Genomic DNA, 22,887 nt, shown 5'->3' with positions numbered 1-22,887 from the left:
TGTGACATGTTTGAGGTTACCTTGTGTTTCACAACGAGCACACATGTAACTTGGATTCTAGACATTCGATCATAGGCAAGCGGCACGCGTGGGTCATTGGTCACATTATTAAGAACAAGTACACATCTGATGGATCTAACTACAAAGCAAAAGACATACAGAGGGATATGTTTGATGAATATGGCATCAAGATGAGTTATGAGAAAGCTTGGAGATGTAGAGAGAAGGCAGTTATGTACAAGAGGGGTACTCCAGCAGAATCTTATACGAAATTATATGGTTACTTCTACATGCCGGAACGGTAAGAATCCGAGCACTATTACCGACATTGTCGGCGAGGATAACCTGGCTCAAGTAATCGTTTCGGTCACTCGATGCTTGTAGGAAGGGATTTAAGTATTGTCGTCCCGTGATTAGTATCGACGGAACATTCTTGAAGACGAAGTATGGAGGAACACCGTTAGTTCTTTGTTGCGTACGATGCAAACAACCAATTGTGTCCGGTAGCCTTTGCAATTGTTGACAGTGAGAATCATGACTCTTGGAAGTATTTCTTGCGGAAGTTGAAGGAAGCCATTGGTCCGGTTGAAAATATTATGTTCATATCGGATAGGCATCAAAGCATTGAACATGCTGTTGATGTTGTTTTCCCAGAAGCATGCCACTGTGCATGCTTCAAGCATATTACTATGAATGTCAATCACAAGTTTAAGACTGATGTATGCAACAAGCAAATATGGCTTGCAGCTTACGCATGGAACAAGACGGAATGTGATAGGCATTTTGAGGTGCTGAAACAGATGGACCCTGCCATTGCTACATACGTCGAGCAAATAGGGTTTGAAAAGTGGGCTCGTCCTTATTGTCCAGGCGATCGGTACAACATAATGACAAGCAACGCTGCCGAAAGCTTCAACAAGGTGACAGAAGAATTCAGAAAATATCCAGTAACTATTTTGGTTGACTTCATCAGGTTCACACTTCAAAATTGGTTTGCTTCTCGTCTCGAAAAGGCTAGTAAGTGCGCTACTCCTTTGGCTACTACTTTTGAAAATGATTTAAAGGATCAACACAAAGATGGTATGTTCAGGAGTGTCCTTCGTAATGGTGCCCAATTGTTCAACGTTGGTACGAGTCCTCAAGGTGAGAGAGGTGGTGATGTGAACTTAGTGGAGAGAACATGCACTTGCGGACTTTTCCAAATGCTGAAAATCCCTTGTCCACATGCATGTGCCGCAGCAGTTAGTCAGAATGTGAGCGTGTACACACTTTGCTCTCCATATTACACTAAAGAAACGTGGAAGAAAACCTACGATGCCACAATTAATATTGTTGGCGAGGAGGATGAGTGGGTACTACCGGAACATATCAAGAACATAAGAATCGGGGTACCAGTGGAGAAAAAACCAGTAGGTCGGCCTAGGAAGAGCAATGCAGGTAGAAGACCGACGAAGCGTCGACCGTCTAGTGGTCAGGTGGTAGTGGAATCTCGTCATTGTTCGCTATGTCACGGTTCAGGGCACAACAGAGCTACATGCAAAGCTCGAGTTTGAACCATTTCTCCAATTTTTAAATGAATATGTGTTGTATTGCTGGTTGTTGGATATTGTGCATTTTTCTCCTAGATTAATAATTTTTTGGTTTGTTTACCGATTTTAGGCGACATTATGCGATTACTGTGCGATTTGTAACTGACAGCTAGTTTGTAGTTTGTTTTGTATTTTTTGGCGATATCCTGCGATTATTGTGCGATTTTTGTGCGATGTTAACTGACAGGATCTTGTTTTTGGGTTGCTCGTTTCTGTATTGTCTGGCGATATTTTTGCGATTATGGTGCAATTTTTGTGCGATGTTAACTGACAGGATCCTGTTTTTGAGTTTGCTTTGGTTCTGTATTTTTGGCGACATTGTGCGATTATGGTGCGATTTTTCTGCGATGTGAACTAATCTAGATTTGTTAGTTTGTGTATTTTGGCGATATTATGCGCGATGAATGTGCGATTTTAATGCGATTCCTAGTGAAATAATTTATCAAGAAGTCATCTTTTCACAGGATTTATGAAAAATTTAAAAAAGAAATAAATTGATACAAGCAACAATTTAAATAGCTTTAAATTTACTTGTTATATATAAATTTGGTGAGATTATAATACAATTACAAAAGGGGAGTTTATGTGTACAAGATTAACATTGCAAAAACCTACAAAAAACTACCACGTTAAGTTCTGGTAAAATAGGTCCACACACCACCTATGTCTAAAGGTGAGCATGTTATCATCATGCACATGCTCCAACGACCGATCCAGCATCAAGTGCTCAATGTGCTCCATGGCATACATTCCACAATTGCCACTAAAAAAAAACTAAATATTAGCAACAATTAAGTTAAGTAATTCATAATGGAGTGCAAAATTAAATAAATTACTCAAAATATACAAAAGAAAAAGAGATTCACCTGCTGTTCGTTTGTGGTACAACCTCCGAGGTAGCTCGTCTATAATGGAGGGGTAGGAGCTGACTGAGATCGCCCAACTCCACCGGATGTACATAATTGTTGTATTGGAAATAACCGCTATCTCGAATTAGATTTGCAAAGAGCTCGCTGTAAGGCTTCAAATATGACTCCATGGCTGCCTCAACGGTGGCACCGATATCAGAATCATATACAATGATCTCCCAGTTCTCGATATCCACCTCAACTGCCACCCAGTGGCGCTCTTTGGGAAGGTGCAACACAAAGTATATGTACTCCTGCTTCTCCCAACATGGCAAGTATCTGTGCGGTATCCCCTGCACGTAACTCATGACGCTCTCATCCCATTTCATCTTGCTCCTGTCACCCTCACACATATTCCAAAACATGGAAAAGAACTGTGGAGCAGATGTGTCCAAAACTACACCTTTTCGGGTGTAGACTTCTGGGTACAGGGTCCGTCTTCTTCTCAATAAGTGCGCCATGGCATCAATTTGCTGTGTTCCAAATGAAAACAGTTAGAAAGAAGTCGCATAAAAGTCGCATAACAAATCGCATACAAGTCGCACAGCAAATTACCAAAATTGTCTCAAAAATCGCACAAACATCGCATGCAAATCGCATAAAGTCGCATAAACCAGATTATACTTAGAGTGAGTATAAATCGCATATAAATCGCATGTAAGTCGCATATAAGTCGCACAAACAATAAAAAACACAATAAATTAATTCTGTTAAGAAATAACTTACATCATCTTCGAGCCATTCGTTCAGCACCATCAACTTCACGAACCACGATCTAGTGGCTTCGCCAGTGTGAACATCCCTAGGACGGCCATTGTCCCTAGCATAAGTGATCCACTTCTGGAAAAATTTTAACAATGGGGTCCGCCGGCTTCGGGGTGTCTACTACCACGGGCCCATGTCGTTGTTTCTTCTTCCCAGCAGTGTAGTCATTCAAGAAAACCGGCTTCCGCTTTCGCCTAATCCTACAGAACTCCACTCCATCTGGTGGCCCCTGCAACTCTTCCACATCCTGAGATTCAGTATCACCCAGCGAAATGACAATGGCGTTTGCAGGAGTAGAAGGAACGTCACATGCGTCAGGTTGCCAATCTTCTGGGTAGACATCATCATCATCATCATATGTCGGCGGTGATGGATGTACCGTCTGTAATGGCTCTGCCGGGTCGGATGGATGTGTGGGGTCTGATTGTTGTGCCGGCCCTGATGGTTGTGTCGGCTCCGAAGGCTGCTTCTGTAACAAACTTATCACGGTCGCAATTTGATCCATGATAAGATTCTTCATCTCTTTCTGACTTCTCTTGAAGTCAGCCTTCATCTCAGTCTGGGCAGTAAGAATCGCAACTTGTTGCGCTTCTACCTTCTCCAATCTCTTAGCCAACAAGAGGTAGTCGGAGTCATTGCGTGGAGTAGAGCTTGGGGGCACAGTGGCAGGGGTTGGGGGCACGGTGGCAGATGTGGAGGCGTCTGCTGTTTCCTTGGGTGGGGATGGGGGAATAATTTTGGACCTTTCCACATATTCTGCCACCCGTTGGGCTTGGGTCTCGAATGCGGTCGAATCTTGCGCCCCGGCTTGTGTTTCTTCGACCTCATCCAACCCCATTTCCACTGTGGGGACCTCACCCTCACAATTGTCCTTCCAGTAATCAACCTCCCAATTCCGAGGATACAAGATTTGAAGCACAACCATCTGCAAAAACAAAGATCATGGTAAATCGCAAATATGTCGCACAAAAATCGCAAATAAATCGCGTAAAACTAAAAAATCGCATACATATCGCACAAAAATCGCACTATATCGCCAAAAAAACTACTACATATACATAGAAAACTATATTTGCTACTGTCATCCAAAATCGCACAAAATCGCACAGTAATCGCATACAGTCGCACAAAAATATCAAAAAATACAAGTGGAAAACATGAGACTTCCAAAAAATCGCACAACAATTGCAACAAGAATCGCATAAAGTCGCTAAACAAATAAAACAAATACAAGTAAAAATTTATATGGAATGCAAGTAAAATCGCACAACATCGCACTATGATCGCACAAAGTCGCCAAAAAACTTATTAATCACTGAACATTAATAATGCACTGTAAAGTAAATCGCACAAATATCGCAAAATATCGCATATAACACAGATTAAACTTAAAGCAAAAAATAATTGCGCTAAAATAGAAAAAGATTCACGTACCCTTTTCTCAAAGAGTGCAGCCACATCAGCTTGCTTCACATCATGTTTCGTGACTGTGTCGGGGGTGCTCCAGTTCAACATTCGAGGGAATCGAGTCCCTTTGCACTGGCCATACTTCTTCCCCAAAACTTGCATGGCCTCAAATGCCCAATATTGCAGCGCAGGAGCATATCCGTACACGTTGTACTTCGCTTCAGGTTGAGTAACCTTTTTATCCTTCTTGTGTTTCTTCTTGGTCTTATCGTTCTTATCCATGTAGTTTTGCCTAAGTTGTTGCATATTCTTAGTTGTGGAAGACAACAACTTCTGATAAGAAAGAAGACCCCAAGGATACTCGAAGAACTTCTCTTCATTTTCTACCAACTTTAGCATATCTGTCCAGATATACACACCCTCGGCCCGTGACAGCAGAACACCCTCGACAAATGCACACAACCCCAGCTTGTATACATCGTCAGCCACATCGCATGCCTCAAACGCTAGCCAAAGGGTTTTAAAGGTCACCCTTTTTGAGTTGTTGAGATAGTCTCGCAAGATCCGATCAGAATCACACTGTGCAGTCAATTCTTCTGACGAAGGACCACCGCTCATCTTTAAGCCCGTGATCAAACCGAACTCAGACCGTCCAAATCTAGCTTCGGTTTTACCCACGTAAAACCACACTTCATCATTTTTGGCCTCACTCACTTTCTTCTTCCTTAGTAACAACTGATGGACAATAACCCCACTGAATTTCAATTCACTGGCATTCCAAAACACACCAAAAGGCGTCTCCTTCACCTTCTGAGTCAAGTTAAAAGCTTCAAATTTGGCCTTTATTGAAGCAAAGTATCCGTTGCCTCTGTATGTTATACGCCCTGGAAAGTGGTCTGACACTGGGAGAATAAGTTCAGGAGCCATCTGCATTTAGAAGCTTAATTAGGTTATATCGCATAATAATCGCACAAACATCGCCTACAATCGCATAAAGGCAGCAAGAAATAGGCCAGTCACAAAAAGAATCGCATAAATATCGCACATAGGTCGCATAATATTGCTAAAACAATGCAGAACAAAAATAAATAAAAAATCAAGTCCCTGTCAGGCAACATCGCACAAACGTCGCCCAAAACATCGCTTAATGTTTCTGAAATCGCACAACATAATCCATATAAACTAAATCGCACAAACATCGCCCAATGTCGCCCAAACATCGCTAACTATACCCACAATATTGCTGGAATCTACTCCAAATATACTACATCGCACAAACATCGCATAATGTCGCCTAAAAATCGCTAAATATAATCAGAATGTAAGAACCGCTAATAAAATCGCATAACATCGCATAGTAAATCGCATAACGTCGCACAAAATACAAAAATAGGAACAAACAGCGTTTAACACGACCCCAATAATTTCCCCAAATTTCTGATGCATAATTTACCACAAACAAACATACTAAATCACAATTTCAGTTTAAACAGATTCATCCATCACAAATTAAAGAACGTTTTAACAAAAATTTAAAAAAAAAATACCTCTTTTATCCAAAGGTTCGAATATTTGAAGAAGGCGGTGGTGGGGACGGTGCTCCGAAATGGTCCGAGTACGTTTTGGAGGTTGCTGGGGTCTGGAGTGGGTTGTTGGGTCGTCGGGGTCGACTGGGTCTCGAGTGGGTTTATGGGTCGTCGGGGTCGATGGAGTCGTCTGGGTCTTCGCGTCGACTGGGTCTTCGTGGTGGTTCGACGGTGGGGTTCGAATGTGGGTGGTGGTTCGACTGTGGTGGTTCGACGGTGGGGTTCGAATGGAGAGAGAGAGAGAGAGAGAGAGAGAGAGAGAGAGAGAGAGAGAGAGAGAGAGAGAGAGAGAGAGAGAGAGAGAGAGAGAGAGAGAGAGAGAGAGAGAGAGAGAGAGAGAGAGAGAGAGAGAGAGAGAGAGAGAGAGAGAGAGAGAGAGAGAGAGAGAGAGAGAGGGCTGTTAGAGAGTGTTAGAGAGAATGGGGGGGAAAGTGAAAGGGTAGGGGTAATTTAGGAAGGAAATTAAAAAATTGGCATATTTTTTTTATGTGTAAATTCTTGGTATAATTAAACACCACTTTCTATTTTTTAGCATAATATATCAAATTTCCCTAATATAATTGGTGTGAGACTGTTAGTGGGTCACACGTGTAAACTTTTTTATTCTTTTGATGAAATATATCCAAAGCAAAACAAACATTTAGAGACTTGTGTGGGGTACTATTTTTGAAAGAGAAATGTTTGTTAAAAGAGAAATGGTAAAAGCAAATATTCTCTTACGTGTCAATATTATTATTAGTTTAATTAAGTATTAGATTTAATATAGTTTAATATAATAGCTTTTAGGGAGTATCGGTAACCAATCGCAAAGCGACACGTCTTAAGGGTGCTAGGCACCACTGGTGCCCAATAGCAATGCTCTTGTTAAAATTATTATAATTTGATCTAATTATATTGAGTTTTATATATTTAATTTAATAATTAAATTATTAATTATTGCTAAGGCATTGAATAAAACTATGCCTAGTAAAAATGATATTTTTAAAATTGTAATTAAAAAATTATATTTATTAATATGTTTAATATGAACTGTTTACTGATATTAATATAATTAAGTATCGAGTTTTATATGTATTTTAATTTAATAATTTATAAAAAAAAAACTATCATTGGCAAAATGTCGCTTCATAATGGTACTACTGAGACTACTAATTACAAAAATATATTTATTAACATGTAACTAATTTTAATTATAATATTAATGATATAATTTTTTTTTATGTGTCCTTAATATAAATATAATATTTGGAAAAATCTAACTTTTAACTCTCATAATCATTAATGAAATCTTGGTTTTAGAATAAAGATTAATATATTTGGATACATTAGTCATTTGTTAATCCAAAAGTAATAATTTATTGAACAATGGATCTCAAAATAGATCACATGCTTTTAACATATAAAAATAAAAGATAATTTTCTTATCTTTGTCCCCTCTAGGGGTTTTGGAAATCCATTAGAATATGCCTTTTTTTTTTAATTTTTTTTTTCTTCAAAGGAAATAGAATATGCCATTTTTGCATAGTTTGTGAAGAATATTGATTGACCAGTTTCTTTCTAGAAAGAATTTTTTTTTTTTTTTGGTTTAAATGGACAAAAATTAAAAGTATTATTTTACAAATACACAAAAATAATATGGTTGTACGAAATTTTAAATATTTTTACGATTTTTACGATTTTTATGATTTTATTTACAAAAAATACAGTCTTCTTTTGATGTATTTTTATACTGTACTCTTGTTAATTTGTTGTTGATTTTTTATTATCTTTTGTTGTTGTTTTAATATTGTTTGAATGTTATTTTCTAATTATTTTTATGTAGTTTTCTCGTTATTTTTATAAAACACCGTAAAAATGTAAGAAAAAAAAAATCTTTAAACGTAAAATAATATAAAAAATTTACAAAAATAGTGTTTTATATAATTATCCTAAAATTAAAATAGGTATAAAAATGAGAATTACTAAAAGTCACCACTGGTGTCTAGCACCTTCCTCGATGTCATACCGCTATTAGTATAATTAAATATCGAATCTCATACAACTTGAAAAAATAATTTAGAAGCCACAACACACCTTGTCCTTTTTTAAAGTTATAGATAATAATAATAATAATAATAATAATAATAATAATAATAATAATAATAATAAATTCTTTTGGAAGTTGTATTTTTGTGTGGATTTAGGGTTTGGGAATCTTAGCTGTCTTGTAACCTTACTTGCATATTTAGGAAAGTGTCTCAACAACTCAAATCTCAAGAGTATGTTGATTAGTAGGTAAAGAGTTTTTTTTTTTTTTAATTTATTTATGAAAGAGGAGTGCTAAGGACTCTCTTTTACACTCTCTTGATAAATAAGTGACAAATGTGATCTTTTGAGATTAGTGTATATGTACTTAATAATTAGACATAATATTGTTGAATTATTACATCTATGCCATTACAATAAAATTATCCTAAATATTTACTTAGAGCTAAATATAAATATATATCTTAAACAAAATTATAACACCATTTAAAATAATTATAAAGTATGATTAGAATTTATTTAACAATTTAAATAATCATATAAATAGTAATTAAAGCTATTTTCTTTATATGCTTTTTTACAACACCTTTTCTTTTTATTATTAGTTTAATTCAAAACACATATATATACTACCTTTTTTTTTTTTTCTGTTTCAATGTAAAAAAAAAAAAATCAATATAACTGTTGGACACTAAATAAATTAGAAAATTAAAAAAAAAAAACAAAGAAAAGAAGAATATGAATTGTTTGTATTTAAATTTTGGTTTGACAAAAAAATTATTTAGTTAGATAAAGTTAATAGATATAAATAGAAAAACATGATAATTAAATATACTAAAAAAAATTGATGAACTAAACGGATAAAAAAATTTTAATAATAATATTTTAAAGAGTTAATTGGCAATCTTTTAAAACAAAATTATGAAAAACAATATAAATAGAACACAATAAATAAATTAGAAAATTACAAAATATAGAAAGTAAGATTAAAAAAAATATAATAATATTTATGTGATATATATACATATAAAAAAGAATATAATAAAATAAAACTAATTTATAATTTTTTTCTAAACAATTGATTGGACAAATTATATTAGACTTCTCCTTTGGTTTTTTTTTTTTTTTTGCTAAATATAATATATATGTATAGATAAAAGTAAAAATAAATTATTACCTCTTAGTCTATATTAGTTGACATAATTTTTTTAATAAATAAAATAATAATCACATATATTTGTTGTGACTATTTATTTTACTAAATAATTGTAAACATGTGTTATAATATTATTTTAAAGAAGTTTTTTTTTAATATATATTCAGGTTTAAAGTTATTTCTAATGACACTTTAAAAATTTATATTATTAAATATTTTTATTATATTAATAAAATAACATTATAAAAAAATATAAATTTTAATGTAATTTTTAGTATTGTGATTATTGAAAAAAAAATAGTACTAAAATAGTATTCTTTTAGTTTTGATTTAAAAATACTAAATTTAAGTTTTGGCATTGGAGTTGCTCTAAGTAAAAAATTAGTGAGTTAATTTTATTATAATGACATAGATGTAATAATGCAATAATATTATGTCTAATTATTAAGTATGAATACACTAATCTCAAAGGATGACATTTATCACTAATTTATAGCGAGAGTGTAAAAGAGAGTATAAAAGAGAGTCTCCTTAGCACCCCTCTATATAAAATGTTGTACTAGAATGTTAGATATTTATATATAAATTTTTTCATGCAAAAGTATTTAAATGTTAGCTTTGGTGAGTCAAGAAGAAAGTGGTAGTTGCTTAGTTTTTAGTATAAAAATAATAATGTTAGTAATCCTCTTATAACCAAAATTTTAGTAATATTATAAAATTGCCTTGTACTCTTGTTATTACTATAATATTTTCCCTACAATCATATTATCTTTCCAAGAAACTAACACTTACAATTTAATTACTTTGAAAAATGCTACTCAATTTGATAAAATATATATGTTCATTTCGATTCGAAGTGTTCATTTTCTTACATATTTTCAAGTAATATACAACAATAAATAATAAAAAAAAACACATACATATTTGAGTCGTTAGTACTTAACTTAACACCAATACGATACATTTATTAGTAAGGGTAAATGGCGGCAAAATCTCCAATACTTTAGTTTTAGTTTCGCTAAACCCCCACAACCCAAATTTCTACGGGTAAACTCCCAAAACTACTACTTTGTTAGCAATTTACCATTTCCGTCCAAATTTAGCTGTTAAGTGCCAGGTTGGCTTGTCCACGTGGACACAATATACACGTGGCACAATTTTATTGGTCCACGAAAATAATTATATTAAAAAAATTAAAAAAATAAAATAAAATTAATTTAAAATTAAAAAAAATTATAAATAAATTTTTTCCTTTCTTTCTTTTTTCTTTTTCTTTTTTTTTTTCTTTTCTTTACTTTTCTTTCTTTTTCTATCTGTTCATCTCAGCTCTCTCTATCAATCCACCACTTTCACTGTAAACACCACCACCAACATACCTTCACTGTAAACACCACCACCAACACAACCGAAACCACCGTAAACACCACCACCATCCATAACCATCGTAAACACCACCACCCACCATTACTGAAACTACCACCACAACCTATTTTTCAAATCCATATCACACAAAAAAAATTAAATACTAAAACTAAATTTAAACAAATTCAAATCCAACAAACAAATAAACACACACAAATATATACACAAAATTTCAGTCCAAAACTCAAATCTGAAAACCCTAACTTTATTTTCCCCACAACAATTATCTTTTCTCATATTTGAAAATAATGAACACAATAATACCCAAATATTTGCAGCTATACACAGATCTTGATAATTACAAAAAAAAAATTGTAGAAATCCCTAGATCTAAAGAGAGAGAAAGAGAGAGAGGAGGGCAGATAGAGAGAGAGAGAGAGATAGGGTTGGGTTTTACCTGGCTTGGTGGTCTCGACGACGGCGATGGCATGGGTCTGTTGTCCTCGACGACGACGGCGACAGCGACGGCATGGGTTCGTGGTCCTCGACGACGACGACAACGGCTCGGTGGTCCTGAGGAGAGAAAGAGAAGATGGCTGAGAGAGAGAGGGGGATCGAGAAAGAGAAGATGGCTGAGAGAGAGAGAGAGAGGGGGATCGAGAGAGATAGCTGAGATCGAGAGAGAGAGAGGGATCGAGAACCTGGGTTTGGGCTGGTGCTTGCTGTTACCTGCGAGCAAGAGAGAGAAAGAGAAAGGGCATTAGAAAAAGAAAGAAAAGAAAAAAAGAAAGAAAGAAAGAAAAAAAAATAATATTAATAATTTTTTTAAATTTTAAATTAATTTTATTTTATTTTTTTAATTTTTTTAATATAATTATTTACGTGGACCAATAAAATTGTGTCACGTGTATATTGTGTTCACGTGGACAAGCCAACCTGGCACTTAACAGCTAAATTTGGACGAAAATGGTAAATTGCTAACAGAGTAGTGGTTTTGGGGGTTTACCCGCAGAAATTTAGATTGTGGGGGTTTAGCGAAACCAAAACTAAAGTATTGGGAATTTTACCGCCATTTACCCTTATTAGTAATTATACACACATTGTAAGTTCTAAAAAATAAATGTATTTGATACAATTTTTGTATAATATAAAATGTTCAATTAAATCATATATTTTAGGTTTGCGTTGAGAATTTATAGAATTTCTACTCCAGTAATTATATCATACATTGTGATGTATATAAATAGAGTTGCAATTTATCCATAAAATACTTTTTTTTAAATAATAAATAAATTCATTAAAAATATAATAATATCATACAGACTAAATATGAATACTATACATCTCATGATCATCAATTATATCATACGTTGTGATGTATATAAATAGAGTTGTAATTTATCCATAAAATACTTTTTTTTTTAAATAACAAATAAATTCATTGAAAATATAATAATATCATACAGGCTAAATATGAATACTATACATCTCATGATCATCAAATAAATACTATAAATGACATGATTATCAAAATAATACTATACATTCAAAAAAAATATGAATATTCATATCTAGCCAAACAAGTTGTTAATCCATTCAAACTTCAAAGAGCATGCACAACTAATCTATGAGCAATACAAATTAGGGACACTCTTGGAAATCTGGATAACAAACTTGTAAAAACTCTAACAATGATCTTTAAATTATTAGAGTAGGAAAATCTAAAAGTAGAACAATCACAGTTGTAAGATCTTGGTAACAGACTGCAATTCAATGTCATCATCAACGTTAAGCAATTTGTTTTGAAAACTCGGTATTCTTTCTCTAGAAGCTTGAAAGATAAATTGCACATAAATAAAATATACATTAATGAGATGGAAAATAAAATAATAAATAAATAAATATTATTGTAATTTTATAATTTATTTTCCCAATAAATAAACAAAAAATATATCAATAAATAGAAATTATAAAGAAAACTAACAATATAAACAATATTAAAAAAATATTTTCAATATGAAAAAATATATATAAAAAAAAATGTAAATTGTCATTTCTTTAACTTTATTTAACAAGTATTATAAACTATTAATTGCTAAAATTACCATTTCCTTTTTATAATCAAAATCTAAAACACTAAATCAAAATTAAATTAGTGTTCAAAGTCATGAAAGTCAATGATAATGTCAAATAAATTAAATAATATAAAAAGATATAAAATCAATAAGTAGGATAATATGTACAAATATTTGTTGTAATTAATCATATGATCCCATCACATTGCCCTATAATTTTCAATATCAACAAAATATATTTTAATTTTGTTATATATAATTTAAACTAAATTTCATGAATTACTATTTTTCCTTATTTTTTCAAAAATTCTTTTACATTGTATAGTTTTGTTACATATATCATTCCTAAACACGTAAGATAAAGAGTAACTAGTGTTATTCATGCATATAAATCTCTATTAATTTTCAACTACATGTCGTATCCTAAATTATGATGATTAAAATAAAAATGACATGTGGTATCGTGAGTTATCAATTATATAGTAAATTTTTAAATAATTTGAGACATAAATACTTAAGTTTAACTCTAAGTTGTAAATAAATATATAAGTTTAATTTTTGGCAGCAATAATACTTAAGAGCATCTCCAATGGTAATATTTTAGAGAATGCTTAATGAAGTAGAAAATTTATGTGACAAAAAATAAAGATGCTACACAATGACATTGATGCTATGTATTTTTTTACAATAAAAATTAAAAGTGTAACATATATATTTAATAAAGAAAAAAAATTATATCTATACATAATAATGTGTGAGATCATAATTATAGAATTTGTAAAAGGTATTATGCCATTGGAATATTTTTAGAGGTAAAGGTGTCAAAAATGATGTGGAAGAAAGATAAAATAAAATATTATATTTTTGAATGATGTGGAAATATATAACACGTTTAAAAAATGCTACCATTAGAGATGCTCTAAGTTATATTTTTGGAACTTCTGTAAGTACCTAACTCAAATCATTATCCACGTCTTTTTTTATTGGTGTATTTAAACTATTTTTTTTTTTAAAATAAAATTTTAATAACCTAAACTAATCAGTTATTGCCATGTGATGTGACAATTTACTTAACACTTAACAGTCAGGTACTTACATAATTTTCCGAATTATAAATTAGGTATTATTACCGTCAAAAATTAAACTTAAATATTTATATATTTATTTGTAATTGAAATTTAAACTTAAATATTTATGCTGTAAATTACTTTGTATTTATTTTCAACGACATGTCGTATCGAATTATGATGAAAAGGGTTGGGAATGACATGTCGTATGGTGAATTTTATAGTAATAAAATGTTTGTATTTATTTTAAACGACATGTCGTATAGTGAATTATGAAGCTTTTGTACAGATAGAAATGGATATACCCATTGCAGGCAATATATTCGGTTTCCATTCGCTACTTGACAGTGTCACTCTCTCTCTCTCTCTCTCTCTCTCTCTCTCTCTTAAAACCATCTCTTCCTACACTACAAGCCTCATCTCAATCTCCAACTCCGACCCTTTTCAGGTGATCTCTTCTCTCTCATGATTTTCTATCTATCTTTTAGTTTTGTCTTCTTCAAGTTTTAAAGTTTGAGTCTTTGCTTTGTTACTTTGGTGGGTTTTTTCAAATCAATCTTTAAATTGAGAGAAAATGACTCTACTTGGTATATTATGTGAATGTATGACTTGCCCAATTATGAATTTAAGCTGTTGATTACAGAATTTACATGTGTGTGTGTGTGTGTTCCTTGACCCTTGGAGCTGATTTTTACTACTCATGATGTCTTAAGAAGCATTTTATATAGACCCCCCAAAATGAAAATTTGATTGGGTGTAGAGAATTATGATACCCCATTTGCGTCAATACTTGGTGAAAGTGAAGTTCTTTAACATTTGAAAGTAAGTAGTTTGAAGATTGGGGTTAATATTTGAAGGTGGATGATTATGATTTGAGTCTTGAGAGAATAATGATACCCCATACCCAAGAGAGGTAGGTTAAACAAGGTCTGAGGTTCGAGTCCCTCCTGAGGACCTACATAGCAATTGTTATAGTTTTCTGGTCTCCAAATATTGTAGGGTTAGAAGGAGATCGTAGTTTCGGAAAAAGGAATAATGATACCTCATTTGTGTCAAAACTTGGCGAAATTGAAGTTGTTTAACATTTGAGTCAATAGTTTGAAAATTGTGGTTCATATTTGCAGGTGTATGATTAGTATTTTGAGTCTTGAGAAGCATGTATAGACCCCCAAAAAAGAAATTTTGATTGTTGTGTATTGAGAATAATGATACCCCATACCCAAGAGAGGTAGCTCAAACAAGGTCTGAGGTTCGAGTTCTTCTTGGATCTCTACATAGCTATTGTTATAGTTTCCTGGTCTCAAAATATTGTAGGGTTAGGCAGTTATCCTAGTTTCGGAAAAAAGAATAATGATACCTCATTTGTGTCAAAACTTGGTGAAAGTGAAGCTCTTTAACATTTGAAAGTCATTAGTTTGAAATTTGGGAAAGTTATGATTAATATTTGAGTCTTGAGAAGCATGTATTGACCACCTTAAAAAGAAAAGTTGATTGTGTGTAGAGAACTATGATACACTATATTGTCAATACTTTGGTGAAATTGAAGTTCTTTGACATTTTTGAAAGTCAATTATTTATTATTTGCAGGTGTTTGTGTGTTTTGTTTTGAGGAGCTGAGGATATTTGATAATGGCACACTTACTTTCCACTTCTTGTACTCTTAAAATTGCTCCTGGATGTAAACCAAATTCCAGATTAAACCAAGACTCATTGGCCTTTTCAGCATCATTTTCTTTCCAAACATCGAAATCGCCCTTTAGAAGCTTTCGTTTGCCAGTTGAAAGGTTTAGAACAAACTCTACCCTGCAGGAAACCACAATTCCATCTTCTGGTTTTCGTGCTAGCTCGGGTGAAGGCTCGAAAGCAGAGAAGGTTATGGTAATTGGTGGTGATGGGTACTGTGGTTGGGCCACAGCACTTCATCTATCCAAGAAAGGTTACGAGGTTGCCATAGTTGACAGCCTTGTTCGTCGCCTCTTTGATCAGCAGCTCGGTATTGACTCGCTCACTCCAATATCCTCAATCCACAGCCGTGTACGTCGTTGGAAAGCACTTACAGGAAAGAGTATTGAACTCTACATTGGTGATATTTGTGACTTTGAGTTCTTATCAGAAACTTTTAAGTCATTTGAGCCTGATGCTGTTGTTCATTTCGGGGAGCAAAGGTCTGCCCCTTATTCGATGATTGATCGATCAAGAGCTGTTTTTACACAGAATAACAATGTGATTGGAACATTGAATGTGCTTTTTGCTATAAAAGAATATAGAGATCATTGCCATTTGGTTAAGCTTGGGACAATGGGAGAATATGGTACACCAAATATTGACATTGAAGAAGGTTACATTACAATTACTCATAATGGAAGAACAGATACTCTTCCATACCCGAAGCAAGGTAGCTCATTCTACCATTTGAGTAAAGTTCATGATTCAAACAATATAGCTTTCACTTGCAAGGCTTGGGGGATCAGAGCCACTGACTTAAACCAAGGTGTGGTTTATGGAGTTAAAACTCCAGAAACCGATATGCATGAAGAGCTATGCAACAGGCTTGATTATGATGGTGTGTTCGGGACAGCATTGAATCGGTTTTGTGTTCAGGCTGCTGTTGGTCATCCACTTACTGTGTATGGCAAGGGAGGCCAGGTAAAAACACCTTCTTTCCATTCTAGTTTTCTCGATATCAATTGTTGGTGTTAAAGATGTCATTTTTATTTTCCTTGTTTTGTATTCAGACTCGGGGATACCTTGACATAAGAGATACAGTTCAATGTGTTGAACTTGCCATTGCAAACCCAGCTAACCGTGGTGAGTTTCGGGTTTTCAACCAATTCACCGAGCAATTCTCTGTTAACGAGCTTGCAGCTCTCGTTACTAAAGCAGGGAAGAATCTTGGGATCGAAGTCCAAACAACTTCTGTTCCAAACCCAAGAGTAGAGGCCGAGGAACATTATTACAACGCCAAACATACTAAACTGATTGAATTGGGACTTCAACCACATTTACTTTCAGACTCTCTTCTTGATTCTTTGCTGAACTTTGCTGTCGAGTACAAAGATCGGGTTGACATGAAGCAGATAATGCCCAGTGTTTCGTGGAAAGGAATCGGAGCTAAGCCAAAGACTGTTGCTGCCTAGTCTGGTTTTTTTGGAAATGGTCAGTCAGTTGTACTAATTGGACATTTAGTTTAGTTTTAGTTCAGTTCTGTCTTAGAAAGAAAAAAAATGAAAAGCACACAAACATTATAAGCTGTTGTATAGTTGTGTGATGATGTTTGCATACTAAGAACATTGAAAATTTTAAATCCATTCATGGGATGATCATAGCTTTGTTGAAGAAGTTCTTGAATGTTAAGAAAGACCCAGGAAAACGGAAATCCACATTTCAAACAACAGGAATGCATTTCCTTACTTTCTTCTAATCGCGATTCGTATTAAACAAATATTAGATAAGTATGATTACCTACTAATCGAGCTAAGTTCGGAGATGGTTATCAACTCTCTAAAAGGGACATGTTCTAATTGGAGTATTGACAACTATTCATTTCAATGAAATCGATTTTTTAATTCATTTTCGGATTTTAATTTTTCTTGTGTCTAACAATGTAATTTTGTTGTTCAGAATATGATTAAATGTAAGTTTACGAGTTGGATCAAAAACATATCCTGACAGCAAGTAGTAGTTGAAATAATTAACTGTTCAAGCGATTAGAGGTTTTTTTTATCAATGAATTCTATGTTTGGTTTTCTTATTCAAGGTTGTAAAAGGCTCCTTTCTTCTATGAGTCGTGTTTCATTGTGTTTTGTAAAACGTTCTGTAAATCGAGTTGTTAATTTTGTAGTTAGGCAATCTCGATTTAATGCTGATCGTGAAATTTATTGTTTTAATATACATTTCTTATGCAAATCTTTATTGTATTCAGATTCTATTTAATTAAATGAAGTTTTCTTTTTTTGATCAAGAAAAGGAGATTTTCATCGGTCACAACCAACAATACAGCAGCCAAAACCAACAACAGCAGAGCAACAACCTGCTCATGCACTCAACTTTTTAATAAGCTAAACATTTTAAGTAAATAGTTATGATCATTAGTGTTCCTCTTTCCCCTAACAACATTAGCCAACCTATAAGACAACACCTTTTTTTATCTCAGCAACAATATAATTGACCGACCTAGAGCACTCTTCAAAAACACACATGTTTCTATTTTTCTAAATTTCATACACAGTTGCAACCAACATACAGTTAGTAACAACTGCTGGTAGATGTTTCCTATCATTGCAGATCCAAATTTGCCAATTTGCAAATTCCTGAGGCCAAGTAACAGCTCCAAACCAGCTAGTCAATCTCTGAATCACTCGAGCAGACAATACATAGTCAAAGAAAAGGTGAGCATGAGTTTCTTCCTCTAAATCACAGACTGAGCAATTCAACGTCTCCACCGAGATACAAAGTTTGATCAACTTATCCCTCGTCAACAGATGAGAATTCAAAGCTTGCCAGAGTATAAATCTGTGTTTAGGAACACTAAGTCTGCACCAAACATTCTTTTGATAGCAAACAACTTGCTGTTGTAACCTTCTATTATATAGATTTGCTGCTCTGAATTTGTCGCCTCTTCCAGCAGCAACAATGCTAGCCTTATCAAAAACTTGTCTCAGCTGACAAATTTTCCTCTAATACCAACTAGTATCTTGCTGCCTGTTGTAATTCCAAAAATCTGCTCCTTTAAGGTAGATCGAGTTGACCCATAAATGAAGTTTTCTTCTAGTTAAAAAAATGTATATTTGTGCAGAACTTGTTTGGTATTGATTGATTTATCAACATTATTAAAGAATATTATTTATAATGACCGTGAGGTCTAAGCTCCTTGTTTTATGTTTTATGAAATTGGAAGGCTAAGTTTGGCAATGTACTTGGATCCTAAAGAGCCTCTAAATGTAGTTAAGAAATTTTCTATGTTGTAGTAATAATTATCTTAAATGACAAAAGTAGTAATTATTCAAGACAATGTATATTCAATAGATTATTACACACTCAAAATTCAAGAATGTAACAATTTCTTTCTTGTTGATGTCAAAATAAATCTAGTTACTTACATCTCAACACTATGACTAATATTATTTTGGGGGAACATGTTTTATTTTCGTTGTCCATATTTCCTTAAAATATAAGAAGATCATCCTATAATCGCGACCGAACAGGTAGATCTCCAGCTTGGCGAAAACCTGCCTTGATGAAGTCCAACACAACAGAAGCCAACTCATCTTGATGATAAGTGTACTCATGATCAGCTCCTTCTATAATGTGAAGTTTATGATTAGAAATGAACTTGTTAAACTCGAAACTATCTTCTATCGGTACTATTTTATCCATTGATCCATGAATTGTCAATACCCTGCAAGTAAACATCATTAAGATGAAACAGAGAAACAAACAAGTTAAGAACATATCCCATTTGTGAATACTCACCTGCAGTTGTGATCGATCGATTTGCAGGCCTCTCGAGTATCTGTAGTTAGGCGGTCTATCAAACTTTCTTCAGTCACTCTGTACTCAAACTTTCCTATCGAAAACAAGAATGAAAGTTAACCATCATGAATGACGATTCTGTAACCGATTATTAGAATTTATTACCAATTGGTTTAAAAATTTAACAGCTTACTTACTTACCTCTTTTATTCTTGACATCAATGAATCCATCTTGCTTGATTCTTTGAAGAAAATCTTTACCTAAGCGACCTTCGATACCCCTTTTGAGGTCAAATCGGCCAGAAATATTCACAACTGTATGAATGTCATTATGTTTTGCAGCATACAAAAGCACAGCATTTCCTCCTGCAACAACCTTTGCAAGTTACAATTTAGAACAACATTTGAGAAATTTCATTAGATAATTTGTGATAAAAATACAGACAAACCTTTGCTGTGTCCAATAATCGAAATTACAGTACGATTCTTCTCATTGAAGTACTGAACTACATCACGAAGATCATCAGCCTCTCTTCGATAGTTACCATATCGAAATGAACCTTCACTTTCACTGAAAAGTAAGCAAAAACAATTCCAAACTTCTGAACCAACATCAAACAATTTGCTATTTGTTTCTATAGATATGTATGGAATGGAACTATGTAGATACAACTTCAGCAAAGATTACATGTTTTTGAATCAAATTGAACAATAGACAACTCATGACATACAATTTCATTCCTAGTATCAGAACACAAAGACAAAGTTTGGAACTTTGTAAACAAGTATCGAAATTCACCTCGAAAGCATACTATTAAAAAATTTACTAATCTTGCCAATCTGCAAACTAGAGCTTACCCATTCCCAGCGAAATCAAAGCGAAAAGCACTGATTCCTTCTTTCTCGAATGCAGCAGCAAGATTCACCATAGGAATACGTTCCTAGAGTTGAAAATACAAGGAAATGTAGATTATAATGCTTCACTATGAGAAATAGCACATGAGCTTATTACTAACTTGTTAGTATTTTCTTATCTTAGTATATATATAAAGTCATTTGAGTGAGACCAAAATGTTTCAAAGTAGGATTATCCTAACCTAAGTTTGCTTTTGGCCCAGATCAACTTCAGTTAAATGGAGTTTATATCGCTATGCTTGAATCAAATATGAAACTTTATACACCGTAAAGTTTGTTAGATAGAACCAAAAGACATTATAATTTTGGTGAGGTCCTTATACTCATTAGGCTTAGCATTGAATAAATAGAATATTCACCTTATCAGTATCGTAAATCAATGATGGGTTCTATCTTTGGCATCCGTTTAGAAATTTTCTTATTGGAGATTGGTACTGTCTCGAAGAGTACACCAATTATTGCATCATATAACCAAACAATCAATAAAATACCAACAAAATCTAACAACAAATAGAGTCTAAACAAGTTCAAATTCTACACATTCTCAACCCATATTGATTATTGTTTCCCTACAATTTTTCAGATTACAAAACTATTAATTAACAATTGTTATGGAGATGTATACCCATTACCAAAAATACTATCTTTTACATCAGAAAATTGTAAGAAGATGATTAAAAGTACCTTAGAGGATTGTAAGCCATGGCAGATTATAACGAGCTCTTCAGAACCTGTATCATGCAATATTCCCACCAGATTCTCACCATGTCTGTTAACAATACTAACCCTAACCCTAAGACTCTGTCGAATCACTGCAAAAATAGAAAAACACAATCAATATAGGGAAGGAAATTTGGGAAATGGAATTCGAAAAAATTAAATAAAAAGATCATAACTTTCATGTATGAGGAAAAAAAACGAGCTTACTAGGGTTTGGAGGTCCTTCTTTGAGAGTAGCTTTCATGGACGTGTGTTAATGTTGGCTCTCCTCTGTCTATGGCGCCACTGTTGTCCCATGATGACGAAGCTTAGTTTTATGTTATTGTTACCCGCCTGTTACTTGTGAACTGTCACCGTACGACACGTGGCATAATTTTATTTAACGAAAAAATATTTATAATTTTATTGCGGGTAAATACTATTTTAGACCCTGTATTTTGCAAAAGTTATCGATTGGACCCTCCGTTTTGTTAAATAACAAAATGGACTCTATATATTCCAAAATAGTAAACATAGGACCTTAAGCTTAATTTTTGACAATTTTTTTAAATATAACCAACTTGAAGACAATTCCTTACATGAACAGATATAGAAAATGTAAATAATTTTCCAATAACACCTTTAGATCATATTATTATTAAATTTTATTTTGACAAAAAATCAGTTCAGGATCATATTTGTATTATTTTGAAAATACATGGTCCATTTTGTCATTTAATAAAATAGAGGATCCAATTAGTAACTTTTGTAAAACACGGGGTCCAAAATAGCAGTTATCTTTTTCTTGCTATACTTTTTACACTATTAAGTTATACCTTCTAAGATATATAATTTGTTAATGGGTAGGTCTACAACACACCACTAAAAGGGTGACTACTTATCTGTTTCGACTTCTAGAGTTTTTTAGTCATTTTTTTTTAAGAATTACCTCATATACCATGTTTTAACTCTTTTTTTTTTTAGAAAAAAAAAAAATTTACAGTTCGAGTTGCTCTGATAGTTTCTATGTGGGTTGCTATGTGAATTTTGATTACGATTTAGGTTGCTCAGTTGGTTGCTATGTTAGTTTATATGTGAATTTTTGTAAAAAATACAAAAAAAAAACTATTATGAAGTGTAAAAATTAAAAAAAAAAAAAATTCATGATCGTATACGTTGTAACCATTTAAAATTACTTGTAAATTTTTAGAAAATTTCGAATAATTTAGACTGCCGAAAATAAAATTTACATATTTTATTACTAGCGCGACTATTTTTCTTATACGTGTGGTAAGTAATTATTTAAAACTTATTTTCGACACGATAAACTATTCAAATTTTCTAAAAATCTACAAGTGGTCTTAAATAACTACAACGTATGAGATCGTAGAAAATAATTAAACTAAAAATCTCTTTTAAATGCCAAAATAGATAAAAAAAAAAAAAAAAATCTACCAGAACGATCCTTTAGGGGATCTACTAGAGAAATTTCTCATGTTAATAATACATCAATAACTCTCAAAAACAACTTTTACATTATTGTGGTCATTCTATCTTACTCTATTAAATTTTTTCATAAAATAAATAATGCGGTGGATAATATTTGATAAATATATTTAACCTTTTTTCATGTTAATGATTAAAAAAATTTAAAAATAAAAATATAAATAGTTATAAAAAAGAAAAAGTTCTTATATTCTTTGTTTTTTTTTTAAAAAAAAGTTTCTTTACAATAATAAAAATAACCAAGGTAAAAAATCTTATATTCTATTTAGTAATTTTGTTCTAACCTTTTTCTCATATATAGTAATTCCATAACTTGAAATGGACTTTTGATTTATTTTATTTTATTACTAATTCA

At 32.9% G+C, this 22,887-nt stretch overlaps 3 protein-coding genes across 4 annotated transcripts; 1 reads left to right on the top strand and 2 right to left on the bottom strand.

Moving 5' to 3' along the window:
* Positions 1-2,105: 2,105 nt before the first annotated feature.
* LOC133031971 (uncharacterized) lies at positions 2,106-5,596 on the bottom strand. The gene is made up of 5 exons (XM_061105779.1): positions 4,697-5,596; positions 3,441-4,187; positions 3,224-3,379; positions 2,456-2,970; positions 2,106-2,352 (listed from the first exon to the last, which is right to left on the bottom strand). The coding sequence occupies exons 1-5, from the start codon at positions 5,594-5,596 to the stop codon at positions 2,211-2,213; spliced, it is 2,460 nt and encodes an 819-aa protein (XP_060961762.1). The 3' UTR covers positions 2,106-2,210.
* Positions 5,597-14,246: 8,650 nt separating this feature from the next.
* LOC115707000 (UDP-sulfoquinovose synthase, chloroplastic) lies at positions 14,247-17,279 on the top strand. The gene is made up of 3 exons (XM_030634796.2): positions 14,247-14,388; positions 15,528-16,586; positions 16,676-17,279. Exons 2-3 carry the CDS (start codon positions 15,570-15,572, stop codon positions 17,075-17,077), a joined length of 1,419 nt encoding a protein of 472 aa, XP_030490656.1. The 5' UTR covers positions 14,247-14,388; positions 15,528-15,569; the 3' UTR covers positions 17,078-17,279.
* A 1,613-nt stretch (positions 17,280-18,892) lies between these two features.
* Positions 18,893-21,394, bottom strand: LOC115706987 (putative uncharacterized protein YDL057W). 2 transcript variants are annotated; one of them, XM_030634776.2, is made up of 7 exons: positions 21,255-21,394; positions 21,012-21,139; positions 20,271-20,353; positions 19,862-19,983; positions 19,614-19,778; positions 19,413-19,506; positions 18,893-19,338 (listed from the first exon to the last, which is right to left on the bottom strand). In XM_030634776.2, exons 1-7 carry the CDS (start codon positions 21,289-21,291, stop codon positions 19,125-19,127), a joined length of 843 nt encoding a protein of 280 aa, XP_030490636.2. In that variant the 5' UTR covers positions 21,292-21,394; the 3' UTR covers positions 18,893-19,124. The 2 variants fall into 2 exon arrangements, with proteins under 2 accessions (XP_030490636.2, XP_030490645.2); XM_030634785.2 differs by having other exon boundaries at positions 21,224-21,321.
* Positions 21,395-22,887: the final 1,493 nt, after the last annotated feature.

Source organism: Cannabis sativa, chromosome X (assembly GCF_029168945.1).
Source record: "Cannabis sativa cultivar Pink pepper isolate KNU-18-1 chromosome X, ASM2916894v1, whole genome shotgun sequence".
NCBI lineage: Eukaryota > Viridiplantae > Streptophyta > Magnoliopsida > Rosales > Cannabaceae > Cannabis > Cannabis sativa.
This window is presented reverse-complemented; position numbering and strand designations above follow the sequence as displayed.